Source organism: Ostrea edulis, chromosome 9, assembly GCF_947568905.1.
Source record: "Ostrea edulis chromosome 9, xbOstEdul1.1, whole genome shotgun sequence".
Classification (NCBI taxonomy): domain Eukaryota; kingdom Metazoa; phylum Mollusca; class Bivalvia; order Ostreida; family Ostreidae; genus Ostrea; species Ostrea edulis.
In genome coordinates, this window is record NC_079172.1 from 25,676,913 (window position 1) to 25,697,037 (window position 20,125).

The 20,125-nt window shown below is 33.3% G+C and overlaps 1 protein-coding gene across 5 annotated transcripts in view; it reads left to right on the forward strand.

Moving 5' to 3' along the window:
* The window catches only part of LOC125657831 (SH3 and PX domain-containing protein 2B-like), a 30,947-nt gene continuing 10,822 nt past the window's right edge, over window positions 1-20,125 (forward strand). Inside the window, exons 1-7 of one of the 5 annotated variants that reach the window (XM_048888638.2) lie at window positions 1-48; window positions 241-396; window positions 1,518-1,598; window positions 2,374-2,449; window positions 2,583-2,659; window positions 6,240-6,337; window positions 19,425-19,582. In XM_048888638.2, the coding sequence (XP_048744595.2) occupies window positions 310-396; window positions 1,518-1,598; window positions 2,374-2,449; window positions 2,583-2,659; window positions 6,240-6,337; window positions 19,425-19,582 (577 nt within the window). In that variant the 5' untranslated portion in view covers window positions 1-48; window positions 241-309. Of the gene's footprint in view, window positions 397-1,517; window positions 1,599-2,373; window positions 2,450-2,582; window positions 2,660-6,239; window positions 6,338-7,638; window positions 10,140-13,279; window positions 13,500-16,232; window positions 17,904-19,424; window positions 19,583-20,125 lie in introns of those variants that run through there. The other 4 variants (XM_056149950.1, XM_048888641.2, XM_048888642.2 and 1 more) reach the window with 4 other exon arrangements.

Sequence of the window (20,125 nt, forward strand, 5' to 3'; positions counted from 1 at the left end):
GAGTTATCCCGCTTTACCATGTATAGGTAAACACTCCTACAGTTCCAGGTAAATATATGCATAGAATGATAGATAAATGGGTCAACGTATTGTCTGTTTTATAAACGAATCAGTCGCTTTTTAAAACATTCTACAATGCACATTACAAGCGTAAAGTAACTTGATAAACTTGTTATTTGGGTAAGTCTCGAGAGTTATTTCCGGGCGGGTGACGTTTTGTTTTGGTTGTGTTTTGAATAGACCAGCGGTTGACTCATTCATGATTGATACACATACGGTATGAGTGTGCAACGGTTTTGAGAAGAAAAAATGATGGGATCTAGAAAAGAGGAGAACAAAATTGTTAATGTGGATGTCTACGAAGTCCAGAAACGACGAAAGCCCAGTAAACATTACGTGAGTAAGATAAGATTGTCAAAGATCAGCTGAAGATTAGTGCTATTTCTGAAAGTATGCAGCAAAGCCTATGTTGTGTTCATTTAATAAATTGGATTAATTAATCTATCTCATGTGATGGCATGACAGTAATGTAAATCATTTAGATAGAGAATTCTTTTCTGACCTTTTAAAATAGATAAACACCCCCCCCCCAAAAAAAAAATCCCAGAAAAAACAAATGATGACATTTAGCTTTTTGTCGGCATTTTTGTCTACAATACATGAAGGCTACATACCAACATTTTTGAAAAAATATGAAAATGGATATGAAATTATATATGTTTTTGAGTTTTGACCATGTTTAAATTTTTAAATTTCTCAAACAATTTGAATGTACCGTGGACAAACTTAAAGATGTATCAATGTTTCAATTCTGTTGGAATTCGTAGTTGTTAGAATACATATGCTTGTAAATGGAAGGGAGAAAATGCAATGGACCAGTCTGGGATTCGAACCTGGGCCCCCAGAATCTCCAATCAGGTGCTCTACCAACTCAGCTATCTGGCCACTGGCGATCAAACCCAGCTGACTGCTACATTCCTCCCTCCTTAAATGTCTTTACACTTGAAGACATCAACTTGGATCTTTATCCCCTGGCAGACATTTTCACCTATCAGTTCCAGGGGCTGGTCTATGGCACCAAATATAACCGGAAGGGAGAAAAATGCAATGGACCAGAGCGGGATTCGAACCCGAGCCCCCTGGATGCTCTACCAACTGAGCTATCTGGTCACCAGCGATTGAGCTAGGCTGACTGCTTCATATTGTATCTATCAAGATTCTTAAGTGCATAATTGTTCACAACTGCAACACATTCATGACAAAATGACTATCATTACAATTTGTAGAAATATAAAAAATTTGGAAATATAAATATATGTATGTAGGTATAAGAAATAAATTTAATTTTTGAAAATACCTGAGGGTATGAATTATGAATTCATATTTTTGGAATTTTATGTGTTACTCAGATGCAGACTCTATACTGATTAAGATCATGCAATGTTAGATACAGTCTGTAACAACGCCCCAAGGATTTTTATTTTCTGAAACTGCATGATTCTGAAATTATTTTTCAGGTATACATCATCAAAGTTACCTGGTCGACAAGGACTGTCAATGTTATTTACAGACGATATAGCAGGTTTTTTGATTTTCAGGTAGAGATCCATTGATTCTTAATTTTTTTTTAGATAATTATAATTTCTATATACTGTCTACTACACTTATTTTGAAGTCACTTATATTGAACTATCTGTTATAATGAAGTCACTTATATTGAACTATCTGTTATAATGAAGTCACTTATATTGAACTATCTGTTATATTGAAGTCGCTTATATTGAACTATCTGTTATAATGAAGTCACTTATATTGAAATATCTGTAATAAATCCCCAGTAACATCATTTAACATTGGTTATATCGAACTTTGGATATAATAATGAACATTTCAGTTTGGTCCCCAGAATTTCAATATAAAACGCCTCAGACAAAATTGTTGAAATCTAATTGGTCAGATCTTGGTAACATGATGCCGTGATGAAAAAAGCTGTATCATGCAAGAAAAATATGTATTGAGCGAGTAATTTATTGTCGGGTTCAACTTGCAGCCGTGACAAACAATTATTCTTAAACAAAAGGAAATTAAGACATTTGACTAAGTTGTATGATATAGACCCTCCACATAGACAGTTAGAGGTCTTCGACATGATAAATTCGTTACACAGTTAGTGACCTGATACGGAAAAATACATAGTGTGTAAAGTAAACCCGTATCGAGCCTCGACCGATACGGGTTTTCTTTTCACACCATGTATTTTTCCGTATCAGGTCACTAACCGTGTAACTAATGATATCTGGGGTAGACTGTATATTGTTTTGTAAGGTGCATTCATATATTTGTTGGTCTGTACTGTTTCTTTTAATTCTATAGCACAGTCTATTAGAGAAATTCCCAGAGGAATCGGGGCAGATAGACCCAAACCAAAGAATTATTCCATTCCTTCCAGGTACAATTATTTTCAATTGAAATCAAACATTTTTGTAGAATAAAAAAAAATGTTTGGAACGTAATATGTTCTTATGCTTATTTATGCTAATGGCTATCATTATTCAATAGATTCTCCATTTGATATTTTATAGGTAAAATATACTTTGGTCGTAGTCAAGTCAGAGAGGTGGCATTGAAAAGATTAAGTCAGATAGATGATTACTGCAAGGTAATATCAATTTTCTTATTATATGATCCTGAGGGGATCCGGGTTAGAATAGGTCCTCAGTAACCCTTGCTTGTCGTAAAAGGTGACTAAATGGCGCAGTCCTTTGGATGACTGCAAAAACTAAGGCCCATGCAGTGTCACAGCAAGTGGGTACAATGAAGATCTCTCCTGCTCAAAGGTCATAAGCACCGAACATGGCCTAAATTTTGCAGCCCTTCACTGGCAATGGTGACTTTCCATATGAGTGAAAAATTCTGGAGAGGAACATTCAACAATATGCAATCAATCTTATTATATGATAGGCTTGATAGGATTCATAGAGAATTGCACATATACAGTAAAGATGCGGACTTCGAATTTGAACATACCCCTCCCCCTTTTTGGACACATTTCTTGATTTTATGATTAATTTTTTTTATGTAGATTTTTAATTTGTGAATTAACCATTTCTTTTTGTAATGACATGACATTTTTTATTGTCACTAATTATACATCCATCAAAGATTAGGTGTATTTTGGTATGACAGAGTTTGTCTGTCTGTCAGCACCAGATACATCAGAAGGGTAGGATCATCAAACTTGATTAGCAGTAGAAGCCTTTTGTTTTTAAGGTCAAAGATGAAGGTCAAACTTGCATATATCTTTTATAGGCACAAAACAAGATAGAGAGAGTACTAATTAGGCTAGGATTTAATTGATTGAATATTGTTTTACGTCCCTCTCGAGAATATTTCACTCATATGGAGATGTCACCACTGCTGGTGAAGGGCTGCAAAATTTAGGTTTATGCTCGGCGCTTATGGCCATTGAGCAGGGAGGGATCTTTATCGTGCCACATCTGCTGCGACACGGGACCTCAGTTTTTGCAGTCTCATCCAAAGGACCGCCCCATTTAGTCGTCTCTTATATGACAAGCAAGGGGGATACTGAGGGCCTATTCTAACCCGGATCCCCATGTGATTAGGCTAGGATAATCAATCTTAATACAGATATTCAATTCATAGATGTGATGTACAATGGTATGGTTAAGTTTTTCTGTTTAATCTGTCTATTTATCCATCAGCAACATGTTAGAAGAATGAAAAAGAGCAGTATATAGGCTAGGATAATCTAACCTGGTGGTACACATGTTCCCATGGTGAGAGGAAGACGCCTCTTATCCTACAAAGTCAGGGGGTTAAGGAAGTACTAGTAATCATAAGGAAAGAACAGTATAGTACTTTCATAATTTCTGTGGAAATGAGGGGGTTATTTATATTCGGTCTTTAAATAACCCCCTTGTTTTCGCAGAAATGAGTACGTATAAGACTAGGATCATCAAACTTGGTGTGGGAAAGAACACTGTCACAGCCATTTTTCTGTTTTAACCAAAGAATTGGCTTATTTGGATGTTAAATCTTTTCTTTGATTACTATTGCATAATTTATAAATGTATTGGGCATTTATGTTTTGCAATGTGGGCATTGCTCTTGTTGCCTGATCTGTAGCTGTAGCAGATATATTTCCACATTATTCAAAATGTGCATAGTGATTCCACACACATTGAAGTGTTACACATCCTATATGTATGAAGTCAGCAATGTGTAATGATTTTGGGGACAACCAAGCAGCCCAGACGTCCTATGAAAATCCCAAATTTCCAATATCGAGATATTTTGAAAATAAACAATTATATGTAAGCAGAATGACCACTGTAGTATTAAACAAGTAGATCCATTCTAGTTCTCTCAAGGAAGTTTTATTTGCAGATGGAGTAATTTGATATGGACATCATCAGGAAATTAAGACTTACATAGGAAGGAGTGTCTATCTCTTAATCAGGGCTACTTGGAAACTAGATACATGCAATCTTTTCTACAATACACACCTGTCACTGAGACAAAATACAAGTTTTCATTATGTTTGGTTGTATTTTATATGGTTGAAAAGCCTGGAAATCATGGCAACACTGAATATGAAACATTTCTCAACGGTTTAAGTAAGGCAAGCCAATGACTTTAATGGGGATAGAGGTTGCTTGATCAGCTGAATTTAAATTTCTGGACAGGAGTATCGATATTGTGGCCATATGTTTTTCCAACACTTACAAGTATATACATAACATGAATTAAATGTTCAAGGACATACAAAGAGTTTCTCAGTAATATATGATTTTTTGTGACATTTCACGAATGTAACTTCACTTGGGTTCTATCTCGTTTCTACAAAACATCTTGGGGTAATTTTACCATGTCTGTTTCAGAGTGATTAGCACATCTTGATAGTTCCTGGTTGTTGTAAGTAAAAATGTTAAGTTAAGTCAGCTCTCATGTTTTACAGTAAGTTCTATAATTGGACATTACTTTAGCAAAGAAGGGGTGAAAAATCTTTGGATCAATCTGGTATCGAACCTAGAACACTTACAATACTAGCTAGATGATCTAACCACTGAACCATGCCGATGTACAAAGGATGGTAATTAATATTAGTACAATATAAAATTTAAACCTAGTTTTGAAATCATACAAAAACTCTATATATTGAACTGAACTGAATTTATTTCTCATCACAATTACACAATTGTATACAGAGATTTAGATATGGAGGAGATGAAACTATAATTTTAGAGAAAACATCAGAAATGTTGCATATGTTCTTTACGAAACACCGATGGGGATGAACAATTTTTATTTGTTAGAGACAGAATTCATTACATCCAATAAGTTCAGAATGCAAGGTGAAGATAACGAACAGTGATCAATCTCATAACTCCTATAAGCAATACAAAATAGATAGTTGGGCAAACACGGACCCCTGGACACACCAGAGGTGGGATCAGGTGCCTAGGAGGAGTAAGCATCCCCTGTTGTTTTAAAACTACAGGGAATGAAAATCACTTCACTGTAAATGTGAATTCATTATAAGCGTGTCCACTGTAACTGTGTTACATTGTAATTCTAAGCATAGCAGTTTTAAAATCATTGATTTCAAAACTCTTTGTTGGGAGAAATGAAGATAAATGGAAAAATTCACATTTCTTTACTTATACTAGTAGTACATACATGTACATTGAGCAATCTAGAGCTTTTCTAATCAGTTTCTTATTATGTTGATGTTAACATTATTAACCCCAGAGATGTCATTTTAGATGAGCATGCATATTCTAATTAAATTTTGTCTGTTAGTGTCAACATCATGAACACACACCAGAGCTATAAGACATGTTTAGTGACTAATGGTAACATTCTTTTCTGAAAAACCCATTGGGGGTGGGGGTATTTGTTCAATTCTGAACAGTTCTGGTTTGGACAAGTAAATTTATTCAAATGTCCAGAATCAACAACCCTGTAAATTATAAATTGATATAGCCCAATCCCCATATAGTATCCTCCTCGATATGACATTGAGTGATTTATAAAATGACATAATATGAATAATCCTCTTATATTATTTTCTTGATATGACAATGGATGAGCATATCGTTTCAAGTATATTACATTCCACAGAGCGGTTTTATTCAGTAAGGATGGTATTATAATGTGTAACAGAATAACTATCTAATTTTAGAAACAATTTGATATCAGATGTGTTCTTGTTCCAGGCACTCATTAGTCTGGAGGAGAAAATCTCCCAGTGTGACGAGGTACTGGATTTCTTCAGTGTTGAAGAGGATGATCTCAGCCCTCCCACAGACGACTTGTAAGTACATAAAGGTCACCTCTTGTCTATTGTTTACTGACACACACAGTATCTACCCCCAGCAGTGGACTAGTTTCACCGTGAATCTGTCTTGTTTGTCCATATGAAATATAGACACAGATAATTTTCATGATGGTAGTGGTCAAAGATAATTTGGCCAATTCTGCCGATACTTTTTACTTGTGATGGTACATGTACATTCAAGAGAGACAATATTGAATTAGGGGTTAAGTAGGTCAGTTTTGCTAGGGAGTAGGTGGTACATGTACTTGGAACAAATGATGGCCAAGGTTTTTAAAACTCCCTTTAGGGAAGTACTACCAGGGGTATATTGACAGAAAGTAAATTCATGGATTTATAAATACGATATCAAATTCAACTTATCTGTAACCATAGTTATAAAGTATGAAATTATAAAAATTTCATCCTCACAACATCAAAGAACCTGAGCCGACTTGTGGCCATGGGACCATGGTCATGAGTGGACTCAGGACCCTGTTGTAATAAGGATGAAAATATTGTATAACAGAGAGAAAGAGCATGGTTGAAGCCATGAGTAAGATTTTAATGAGAGTGATGTACGGTTGCATCATTCCGGAAGACCACCTCAAACTAGGTATTTATAATTTAAAACATGCATGTATTACATTAAAAATTAATTATAAAATTGTATCACAGTATATGCTCTTTATGAAATTCATGTGTTATCGTACATGCATCTCTAAGTCACATTTAGAAAATAAAAGTGTACAATATTTCCTGATCGATACTAGCACTAACTATCTAGTATAATTAGTCGATGGTCAGTTACTGTAGAAGAAAATACGATATTTACTTCAGAACAAATTAACAGAATTTTACCAGACATACATGTATATACCGTATGTCTCGGATTTTATTCAGAAAAATTCATTGAAATCATTTCAAGCTCTGCTTATATATAGTCACATATATTATAAATCAGTATATATATAATATATACACACACACACACATATACACAAAGCACTAAAATGACCAACGACACGAACAACCAGATGTCAATCTGGTTGTTCGTGTTGTATCCATGTTGTGGATCTGACACTTTGAGGTATCGGGTATTCACCTGAGGATGGATGTTAAAATCCAGAAAACGCTAGTGTTTTAAATTGATTTTGGAACTGCATATTTTCATGCTTTAATTATTGAATTATATATATACATATATATATATATATATATATATATATATTTTCAATAAATTCTTTTTTCTTGGTATCGGGATAGAATAAAGTCAAAAAATGAAATCCAATAAAAGTTTGAGTATTGAATTTTATTTTTTGACTTTATATATATATATATATATATAATATACAAAGCACTAAAATAACCAACAACACGAACAACCAGATTGTGAAATTTTTGGGACGACCCGTCCCTTCTTCAGGACAAACAAAAAGAATTACATAATGTGGCCAATATTAACAGAGAATAATAACAAAAACTGCATATAAATACATCTAGCACTACAACTACACTAATTTACAAACATATTTACAACGCAGACTACGTTTTTTGGTTTTTAGGCTTGCCAATCAATGTTAATAGCAGAGCGATTGAATTAGGACATGCCTTATTTGTCCAAAGAGCTGATCCAAAATTTTATTGAAACAAAACACCGTTTGATATGGCACATACGCCTTTAATTTATTAATTTCATATAAAGTACCAGGCGATTTGCACAATATCCCTGTTTCTGATTGGTTCTGTGAAGAATGGAGGAAATATTCAAGTTGATTATTGATTTGGGGGTTAAAAAAGTCCCATAAATTAGCTCAACAAACAGTTATTTACTATAATGCCATGATAATTGTTGAATATTGTATCACTTCTAAATATAGGCACCATTAAGGAGATGGTTCATGGAATCGTAACCCTATCCCAATAAGTGTTCGAGTAGTTATATATATAGTTAGAGCTGATTTGTAAGTTACTTTCGTTTTTAAAATAATGTAAACTTCAAAAACTATCCCCAAATCTTAGTGTAGTATATCAGTGCACTGTATCAATATTCAAGAAATGTATCGGATCATGTCATAACAGCTAAAATCGGGGAGAGAATCCATCAATAGCGGATCTAGACGATAAAGAACTTTTATTGTACACTGCATGTACACTGTAGTTATTCAATTTGACACATTTCATAAATATGATGTTATTCATAATATTTATAACATTGGAAAAGAAAAGACTTGGAAAAAATAAATCATATTCTTGTAGGAAAATGAAAGCTTCTTTGTAATGAATTGTACTGATTTTTATTTCAGATAAATTAAATTTTTAAAAAAAATATTATGTTTGATTTAAAGGGACATTTTCCCTTTCAACAGCAGGGTTTAAGAAATATGTGATTCTAGGAATAATTGCCTAAATATGTATCAGTCGCACTAGGAATAATCATTAATATTATATTCCAATTATGAAGTATTTGCAAAGTTTAATTGGCCAGGTAATTCCTTTGAGATTCCTCCGACTGACTTATCCCTCTTTTGTGGATCTATAAATGAAGGTGAGAGGAATTTTGCATTTTAGACAGAGTTAAAGATTTTAAGAAGGGTTTAGCCTAGTGGACCTATTCACAGACAAGATGTAATGTCCCAGTGTTAATTTCAAAATAAAAAGGGGTCACAACTTTAAGAAAGAAGAAAATCACCTGCAATCATAGTGCAATGTATTGCAACCACTTCTTCATGCAAGCTTTTTCAATATGTATATCTGAAAATGAATATTCTGATGAATAATAAGAAATTAACCAGTGCATGGACAATGCTCTGATGGAAAACTTGTTCCTTATTATAAGTCTTATCTGTCAGATTGATATAGATAATTGTTGTTGTACTGAAAAACACCTGATGTTAATTTGGTTTGGCCTTGTAAAGGTGTCTAGGTGACTGACACATTAAATGCGGGATTTTTTTTCCCCCGGTCCCCAAAGCATGTGAAAGATTTGGACAGGCCGTGACCTTACTACTATGTATTTACTCATCTGAACAAACATCAACTCTGGTGAGTCAGCTAATGAGCTTATCATGTTGCAATGTGTTTCCTTTTCATTTACCTGTAAACATATATATTAAAGTGTCACCAATGTTCATTAGAATTAGAAACAAAGTAACTGTTCTAAGTATCCAGGTACCTGTTTTACATAAAGTTGTCAATATTGTTAGTTTAATGAGTGGCACTCTCAAATTAAAAACTATGGACCCCTAGCTGCATGTAGTTACTTTTGAGTGATCAAAGTTGTACTGACTTCATCTCATGCTAGATATAGTACCTGTAGTATTGCCCAAGTCAAACATCAAATGGATGGACTAAAGCAGCTCTAAGTATCTCTAATTGTTGCTATATCTCTACACTTAGAGGCCTCCATCAGTCAAGTATTAGTAGCCGTGATAAGGTCATCATGCTTGAAAGAGATGGGAAATTGATCCTTTTAAATTTTTAAATTTCCCCCGCAAGGGAGCAGGTGTAAACAAGGAGAACTGTCTGTGTTATTATATCTCAGGTGGAGAGAGAAATGGATTTAGAAAATATAACTTCCTTCAAGGATGGAAATTCTTGCTATCCCATAATTATTTCCTTGCACAGCTTTCTCTATGATGAAATGTTTGACGAATACTGATAGTGTTGAAGTCCCTTGACACATGTATCAAAGTTTTTAAAGATAGAATATGTTGACTGCTGTTTATCGACTTAAGGATAGTGTTTCAGACACTGTTTCAAAGATTCGGAATTCTTTGGCGGTGGACATCAGTGATGCACAGCAAGTATTTTTTTGTTGGTCTACATAGATTTGTGACTTTAGATAACACCCAGATCCCTTATTATCTCGTAGATTATATACGTTTAAAAAGTTGTTGCTTTAAACTTGTAAGTAAATTTTAAAGTCCTAGGGAATTTATATCTTTATGACTTTGTGTTTAAAATTTGAATGTAGGATATAAATGGTGCTTGATTTTATATATAAAACTACTAGTTAAAATATGATTAAATACATACTAGCAGAGTAATGAATGATGGATGCATTGATTCCATTGATTATATTCATTTGGTATATCAAGCAGTTAACAATTATATGACTACTTAGGAATATCGTGTTTGTGTCATACCTGCAGTAAATGTAACAACTTGTTACAGCCGTGGTAACAGTACAATTTTTCTCAGTGGGACTCAACAAACAAGTAACATTGATAGTGACTGGATGTACAAAGATTGCTCATTTAATAAACACCTTCCACTGACATCCTAGGGGCACCATGCCTAGAGTCAATTTTAACTGTTCAAAACGAAGGGAATTCAGTTGTAACTGTTTGATGTCCGATTTTTATTTAAGGAAAACATTCTTAGCGTTGCGTATTATGGGGGAGGGGGTATATAGATATTAAATATACAGATTGAAGCCAATTATATGGAAATATCCCATGTGAATTTCATTGTCACAGTATATATATTTCCCATAGTGCAAACAACCTAGACATTTATTTTTTTATATTCATATTTGGTAAAATAGAAAAAGATACAGAATTTAATATTCTGAATGACTTTCTTTATAATTAAAGTAATGAAGGTCCTGTGATGTAAGCATGAATTCCTCTAAGAGGATATATAGATATTAAATTGACAATTAAAGCATTTCTTATATATATACAAAACCTGAAAATTTAAGAATTTAGATATTTTATGTTTATTTGAAAGTTGATCATTGCCACAAATATAGTTTTAAAGTCAAGGTGATTGTTAACATGCAGTCACGGGGACGTTCATCTAGGACACAAAAAGTGTCGCTCACTTTCAGTTCTGTCATTCATTGTAATAAGTGTAAATTTAAGATTATCAGGATTAAGTTAGAGGAAATTAACTGCTACAATATGGTGCAGTAACTTTGATTAATTGTTTTAACATTCATTTGTCAGTGTTAAAAATGAGGGAAGGAGGGGAGGGGGGGGGGTGGGGCTTTAGTCAGAATATTACAAATAGGGGTGCTACTGTGTCATATTGCTCCTAGTAAAAGTTTGAGGGTCAATTGGGAAAGCAGAAAACAACATTTTGGGAATGGAGCCGAAAGTGTTTAAAGTTGAAATTATGTCAAGTAGTCTTATCAGGGTGTCTAGAAATTTCAGAACACATAAACCTTAGTCAAGTAGTATTTCAAAACAACGAAGTCAAAACGTAATAAATGATTGTTTTTAGAACCATGTAGTATCACGTGATGTTAGTGTGATAATGAATGACTATGAGTCAAACACTTATTGTATATTCATGTCTTTACCTGTTTCAGGTATCTTTAATTTACAACATTTTATCTAGATATTTCAGTTTAATTTCAGATTGAAATATTAGAACAAAACAGATCGAAGGTTACATACGATGTTTTTCTAAAAGTATATTTTTTTATCCTCTTGATAAGAAGAGTTCCTGTATGATTTCATATTGTAGTAATATTGTAGTACTTTAGATATAATTTAAGCCATGGGCCCATTTTACAAAACAATTAACTTATAAGAAAGTTGCAAATCTTAAATGATATTCACAGTTATTAGTTTAAATGATTGAATTGAAACTTTTATGAATTTTCAACATTTGTTTTACTATAAACTGGAAAATTCTAGTATGTAAAAGTTAAGTTTTATAAAACATGCCCCATGTAAAGCTCAGTGTTTCAACCACCTACCTAGTAATGCAAGGGTCCCAGCCTGCCAGGTTTGATTCCTGATTGATCTAAAGATTTTTCTTCCCAATTCTTTGCTGCAATAACTTATACATCAAAGGGGCATATTGGACCAATTTGAGCTGAGAAAATTTTCAGATTTTATTTTTCTATTTTTAATGTTTAGATTTGCTTGAACTAACATATTTCTAATGATTATAAAAATTTTGAATGTCAGTTGTCGAGGTTCATGGAAGATACAGAGCTCACAATTCTTTGTTATGCTTATAGCTTGGCTCATGCCATGGGTTAAATTTACTTGTAAAAGTTTCGTTTTAAGTAGATTTTTAATTCACAATTAAGTTATTTCTGAATACAATTAAACAGTTTCTAGTGTCTGGTGTATCTCATTTTGTTTTAGACATGCTATTTTTTATTAGGCAATCTATACGTAAACAAAAACATGGCACAATTAAGCCTTAATTGTTTACATATAACAAAGAATTGTGAGTGCTGTACGTATCTCGGACACTTGTAACTCGATCAATAACTGATATTCAAATTCTGGTTGACCATTAGAAATACTTGTATACAATAAAAATGGAAAAATAGAATTTGAAAATTTTCAGCTCAAATTGCATCCATGTCCCTTTAATGTCCTTCAGTAATACATAATTTTAAGAGTTTATTTTACATGATACTCGCCACAACTAGGACCTATTAAAATAATGCTAGCTCTTTCTAAAACAGACCTGGTAATATACCCAAAGTTTCTGTAGAAACACGATAGGTTGATGTAAGTGAAATGTACCTGAAATATGTCATGAAAAATCATATATTATTTAGAAATTGAGAGGGTGTCTACATAGGCTTAGTTCAATGCCTGTTGCTTTTGATTGAGTTTCTCAATAAAATATGTTGAAATTGAATTAAGAAATGTAGCATACTGGTAAGGTACGTGTTTTCTGAATGATCAATTTTCACTGATAAGTATAGATATATCAATTGTATGTACCTTTAACGTTAAATACCTCCCACCAGCATACATCTCGTTCTTGTCAATAACATGCTGGCAATGCAATATATGGAAACATTTGTGGTGGCCACATGATTTTCAGTGTGTGGTTTGTAGTGACGAGACAATGAGGGTTCCTTCAAATGTTTAAGTCACCGCAAACACTGGACGTCGATGTTGCCAGATATGAATCCCTGTCCATCATAAGCTTAATTTGTCATGCATTACTTATCATTAGGTGACTCAAACCCAATCTGCATAGCCATCTATATCCTGAAAATTCAGGCCACTCTCAAGTCACCTAATAGTGTGTCAATAATATTTGTTCACAGGAATGTTTATAGTGTTGTGAAATAGTGAGGAACTGATTGTATTCTGTGCATTATGAAATCTGCAGATTCTTCACAGATCTCTATTGGAAGTATCATTGCCCGCATAAAAAATTCCTTTTCATCGGACCCGTAAGTTCATTATATATATGTATAAATACCTTTGATTCTTTTAGAGACTAAACTACACCTGACGTACGTACGATATATAACTTGGAATGATTGACCCTTCTGACCAGTCATTTTATGCTTAGTAAAAGTACAATGCAAAAAAAATAAATCTATATCCTCTTATTCTTTTACAATATTTTAAAATGCAAAAAAGTAAATAAACTACAAAAGATTGATGTGTAAAAAGGGAAAGAAATTTTAAAAATATTTGTCAAAAGGTCTTAACTTTGATTATAAATTCAGTTAATGAACGTAAATGATTTGTGTAAAAAAGAAAAATGCAGAAAACAGCCTGCATGCATGGTTATAAAGATTTATATGAAAAAAGTGCAGAAAAGTACTTTCTAAATTATGTATCAAGGGCCATATAAAGTATTTTTTTCAGAGTTTGTAATGAAGTGTTTTATCCTCTCTAAGTTGAATTTGTTTAACCTGGGTACCTTTTAGATATTGTATGAACTGATACAGTAAACCAGCCTATGACTTTAATTTGTTTAGTTGTGGTTTTGGTCAAACCAGCAGTGTTTCTGGTTGGCAGACATTGCTAAGTGATAGTTTTTTTTATCATTGTGTTGGTCAAATATGTTAGTATTGTTTAAAAAATGATGGTGAATTGGGAATATGAATTTAATGTATCAGTATTTAAGGATGGTAAATTCAGTCAACCATGCAGTTCCTTTTACAAAATTTAATGTCATTTTGATAGATTAAATAGCAACTTGTACATTTCATTAAAGATTAGAGTATTGTACGGTATGAATTGTCATATAAAATCTGCAATTTGATTACTTTGATGATACCCCCTAACAATAACACATTTTCAAATATTATGCACATTCAATATTATGCACAATATGGGTATTTATATTTATGCCCTGTTGCAGTGAAAAATCTAGGCATCTGATTGGACGACACGCTGGGAATATGAGGCCATGTACCCTACCAAGAATAGATGGGATACAAAATGGCTTTAATAGATCTATATACTTAATTGGTTCATGAAATAAATATTATTTTGATCACTCTGCAGTAGGACATATTCATTATAAGGATTCTTGGCAGGGTATATGGACTCACATTCCCTGTCAAAGCTGATCTTCTTCCTTGCCTAATGGCTCGGGAGAATATAAACTTTGACAGGGAATGCGAGTCCATATACCCTGCCAGAATCCATTTATAACTTGTCATATTTGGACGACAATAAAAGGAGAATAATTTACTTATAGATCAACCATTTTTTTTTTTAAACTCTTTATATTATACCACCTTCGATATAACACCAAATTAGGCTGCCCAGTGGGACAAAAGCTGGCGATATAATCAGGTGACACTGTAGATATGTGAATAGAGTGTTACAATGAAACAAAGACATGTAGGTGTGCGTAATGGGCATCTTAAGTGTGTGAATGACTGATACTGAGTGATCAGAAGAGTTTTTGTATGAATAAATCAGTATTAAGGTATACACATGTAGGTTTGTGTTTGATCTTAACAGAGGATGTTATTTTTGTGGTGGTAGAGCTCGGGTTACTGAACCTGAACGTGATCTTAAACCTGCTCACTTCATTGTCTGCTGAACAAACGGAAAGTACTGGTAGTGTTTAGGGTGAACCTTTGCTGTTTTAATTGTTTGTACTATTAGTTTTTGATGTTTCAGTATTGGATAGAAAATGTCACTTTAAGCCCTACTTTCGTGATGTCACGAGTGGTGCTGTGTTTTAATACAGACTCAGTCTGATTGATCATGCATCTGTTTTAATGGGATTATATAGAAGATGCATGAATGTAGTACAATGTACTGATTGCATTATTTCATTATTTCGTGTATTTCTACTTTTAAGTAGTAATGATGAAGTTTTAGTTTGACTGTAAGCTTTAACGTGTGCTGTGAATAATGTAATGAACTCGTGCTTGCTAATTTTAAGATCCCGTATTAGCTAGTTAACATGTTAAATTAAATTTGAACATGACATTGTGGTTTTGTGGTTTGTACATGATGAGTTGTACAATATATTACGAGGAAATTGAAGAATTCTGATAAATACACAAAATGCTAGAAGGAAATTAGAATTCTGCATTAGTTCTGATAGAATTTGTTTTCAGTGATTCTGTTTTTAAGGAGGTATGCTACACCAGAGAAATTTGATGTAGATGAAAAGTGGAGGATATATATGTACAACAATATTTTGAAGTTGAAAATTTTCAAATTTACTTTATTTTGTCAAAAAAGACAGTTTTAGTAGAAGGTAATCTGAAAAAATTTTAAAACCCCTGCTGGACTCGAACCTGCGACCTACATTTCAGCAGTCAGTATTCAAACCTACTGAGCTACTCGGCTAGGTATTTAAATGGAAAAGGAAAAGACAAATATTGCTGATATCGATTTTTTCATCCATGTTTTTAAAGGAAGTCAGCCATTATGACGATGTAGAGTACTACCTTAAGTGATATTGATACTGTACATTGAATATATTAATACTGTGTTTCCTTGAATTATATCATTATCATATGCTTCCTTATTCAGGAAGAAAATGTAAGAGCTAGCTAGCCCTTAAAGCTGCTAGTTTTAGTGAATGTATATTTTTAAAGATTTTCAGCTCGCTGTCTAAATGGACTGAAATTAGATTCTCTCTCTCTCTCATATTTGATAATTAAAATTTATATTCTGTGTTGATAACTTGTTATAATCATTAACTCTCTAAGTATGAAACATACATAGAAATCCTGTTTTTGACAATAAGTATGGGTACTGACAAATAATGAGAGAACAGTAATTGCCATTATATTATTTAACAATTATTCTGAAATGATTTAGATATACCTTTAATGTTTATTTGGATCGGTATATAAAAACAATTCAGGTTCAAGATGGCTTCAAACCGTCAGTCAGGATTTGACATTTTGTTCTTAGTTTACAGGGACTAGAAATCCAGAATATTCAGTACATAGAGTTACCAGAAACTTTAGAAACAGGCAGAACATTACGTTCATAGCTATGTGTATGGAGAGCGATCCCTTTCCGATGCCCTTGTTTACAAAGGCGAGGAAACTAAACAGCGATAAACTTTCTATTTGTTTAGGTCTGTATAGGTACTTGTGTTTACAGCGGACGGATTGTTATCCATCTTTACAATACAATGACACGACCCCTCACTGAGTGCAGTTAAATGTGGTAATATGTAATAATATATATTACACGGGACACGATGGAAAATGAGATTATATAACATTATGTGAGAATAAAAGTTGATTTGTTAATAAGGATTCAATATTGTGATCATGGTTTATGAATTTATCTATCACACAGGTTTACAATCATGCACATGAATTGGAGTGAAATAATTTAATTATTAAAGTGTATAGATAAATTGAAGTTCTAAACAAGCTCAAATCTGATCTTTTAAGCCAAGAAAAGGATAGATAAGACCAAAGTGCATCAGTACAAGCTAGTCAATGTTTACAAAGTGAGGACAGATCCGAATTAGCTAGATGATATTTAAAAGACACAAACAGAAATGGACAAATAAAAGTCAGTATGTATATAAGTATATAGTAAAACTGTCAAAAACTTATTTAAGTCATTTTAAAATAAATTGCATTGACTGCGATGTACATGTTTGAAATTAAAATGCTAATGTTTAAGAAATTTAAAGTAAAAGTGTATATTTGGAATTTTCATTGCTTAAATTGTTTTAATCTTTATATAATTACACCAATTATCACACCCTCTCTAAAGTTTCACGAAATGACACTCTGTCTTACATAACTATACACAACAGTCTGCTAATGTATTGGATGATGGGGCCCTGGGGTAGATCTACCTGTCATTCAGGAAGACAGATTATTGAACACCTGAGCAGGATCGACTGGATGTGAAGCTCCTTCCTTAATTAACATTACAGGTGTCAGAGGTGAATGGATTTACATTGGAGAGTGCAATTAACTGGGATTTTTCTTCTGACTTGATAATTAGTATTTTATTTGAAAGTGAATTAATAACTTTCAAAATTTAGAAAATGGAGTTGAAAAATTGTGACCAATTGGCCTTAGATTCTATATTGTGAACTATGTTGATGTTTGAATTAGAAAAGAAAGCATTAACCTGCATTCCTCAGATGACGAGATTATGAAATTAGTGCATATTGCGTGGTGAAAGGGATAGCCTCTGTTTAATTATAAATTGCGGGATTGGAATATAATGGCTAATCTGGATGATGTAGAATCTTTGTCCGAGAATTCCGACTCGGATTATATTATCATGTCAAACGTGAGCAGGGAGCCCCCGGTACTAGAAGCAGAGGACACACCATCTCTTTTCAATATGCTGATGGAGTTTGTCTGGACTTATTCGTGTACCTTGTGCAGGTATTGTGCATGAGCCATCATCTTATCTCCTCGGTATTTGATGGAAGAGAACAGTTAGTTTTAAATACACTGCAGTCGGTTGATCATCTGCTAATATGTTCGTATCAGAGTCTTATAAGTTTAATTTGATGTTGGGTAGAAGCAGAATTAAGATGATAAAACTTTTTAAAGTGATGCCAATCTTTGCCAAATCAATGTAATATGTACTACAAATACCAATGCAAGTACAGCATCTTTCAAAATGAATTGTCTTGAAAGTATGAATTTTATTTGATGACATTTATAAATATATACATATTTTATTAACTATAATAATAAGTTGACTGAAATGCCCAGTTTCATTCATGTTTTTCTTATTCATGAGTCATTTGTTGTTCATGAATATCGTATATTTTATGAGTATACATTTTGATGAGATTAATAGACAGAGCCCCATATCGAGTCCCTATTGTTAATGTTTGTACCTATTTATACCATGAATACATTATGTATCGGTAGTAAACCTTTTTTTTTGTACTGAGGAAAACGTCATGAATATATGCATTAAACACCAATGGGACGTGAGGTTTGACAGGGGCAGCAGTACATCTGACGTTAGTTGTTTACGTGGGATAGGTATGCAGCATTAAGAACATCAACGTAATACATTTAATAGTCATTCCGTGTCAATGAAGGTGATTGGCAGACTGTGTGTAGAGGCGATCAGGAAATAATGTAATTGTATGAACTTAAGAAAATGGGATCTTTTGTTTTTAAGTTGACCAACCTTACCTCCTTACCTTACACTTGTACCGACTAATACCACATTTATATATACAGAGAGAGAGAGAGAGGGAGAGAGAGAGAGAGGGGGGAGAGAGAGAGGGAGAGAGAGAGAGAGGGGGAGGAAGGGAGTATTGCCATAAATGAGTGCTAGCTTTATTTCTACTATTGTATAATTCATTAAATTAACTGTCACTTTTCTAAATGATACATTGTATATATACATGTAAGATATATCATACATATATATGATTAATGGGGAAAAAAAATGAAGAAATCAGCACAGTTGTTAAATGATTTAAAAGAGAAAAATCCAAAATTATCACCTATTAATCAACCTATTACTTCCTGCTAGTAACTGAAACAATGTTTAAGACAAACTGTCTGAAGAGCTGTAAGGCGAAATTACTAGCAGAATATTATGTGATAATTTTTTATTTTATTCTTTTAAATTACACACACACACACCCACATTTACACACACACCCACATCTACACACACCCACATTTACACACACACCCACATCTACACACACACACACACCTTTACACACACACACACACACACGCTAGTGCGATTCACAGAATTTGCTCCAAATCCATTCATACTGACCATGAACAGCTCAAAAGTGCTGTTCATTTCTTAAATAAATTTCTACAAGCTGGCACTATCTTTACGAATTAAAACAGAGAGAAAATTATTTATCATACTAATAAGCACCTGCTGTGTACTAGTTCTTCAGGAAATGTGTTTTACAGAAGGAAAAAGAAAGCCAGCTTTGATACAGCCAGTAAGATTTCGGAGCCCAGGCTTGGGGAACAGTACAGAGCCATTGCAGATTACACAAAGGAGGACAAATGGGACCTGAATCTCAAGGCCGGCACAGAGGTCGAGGTCATCGAGAAAACGGAGAGTGGTAGGTGATATGTTGTATGTCTTAGACTGTGCTGCAGCTGAAAGTGCAGTACCACTGTATGCCAGTAGAGTAGACCTTCACCTGCAAACATTCTCCTTGTGTGTAAGCACCAGGTTTTTGGAAGTTTGAAATGAACTGTTCAAAATTAACACATAATTGTTTTTAGACCTTAGACATGACTGTAGAAACTAATGTTGTAATGATAGGAAAGAAGAGTGGAAAATTAAGAAAATCTTTAAGTAGGACACACGTACAGTAGAAACAAAAATGAATTTTGCTTTTACAATATTTTATAATACTGTTATAAAGTTTGAATATACATGCAATATAGGTTCAGTAAAGGTATCCTGATTTATATAGATGTAATTTTATTTTTAGCTTTATCTAACAAGTTGAAATGTATATACAATGTATTAGTGAGGCTTTTACCAAGCAAATATGTACATTATTTCAATGACTTGGATACAGTAAATATAAAATCGTACTATTTATAGATATTTTATTTATGTCATACAAATTAATTTTGGATATTTTCTCTCCACA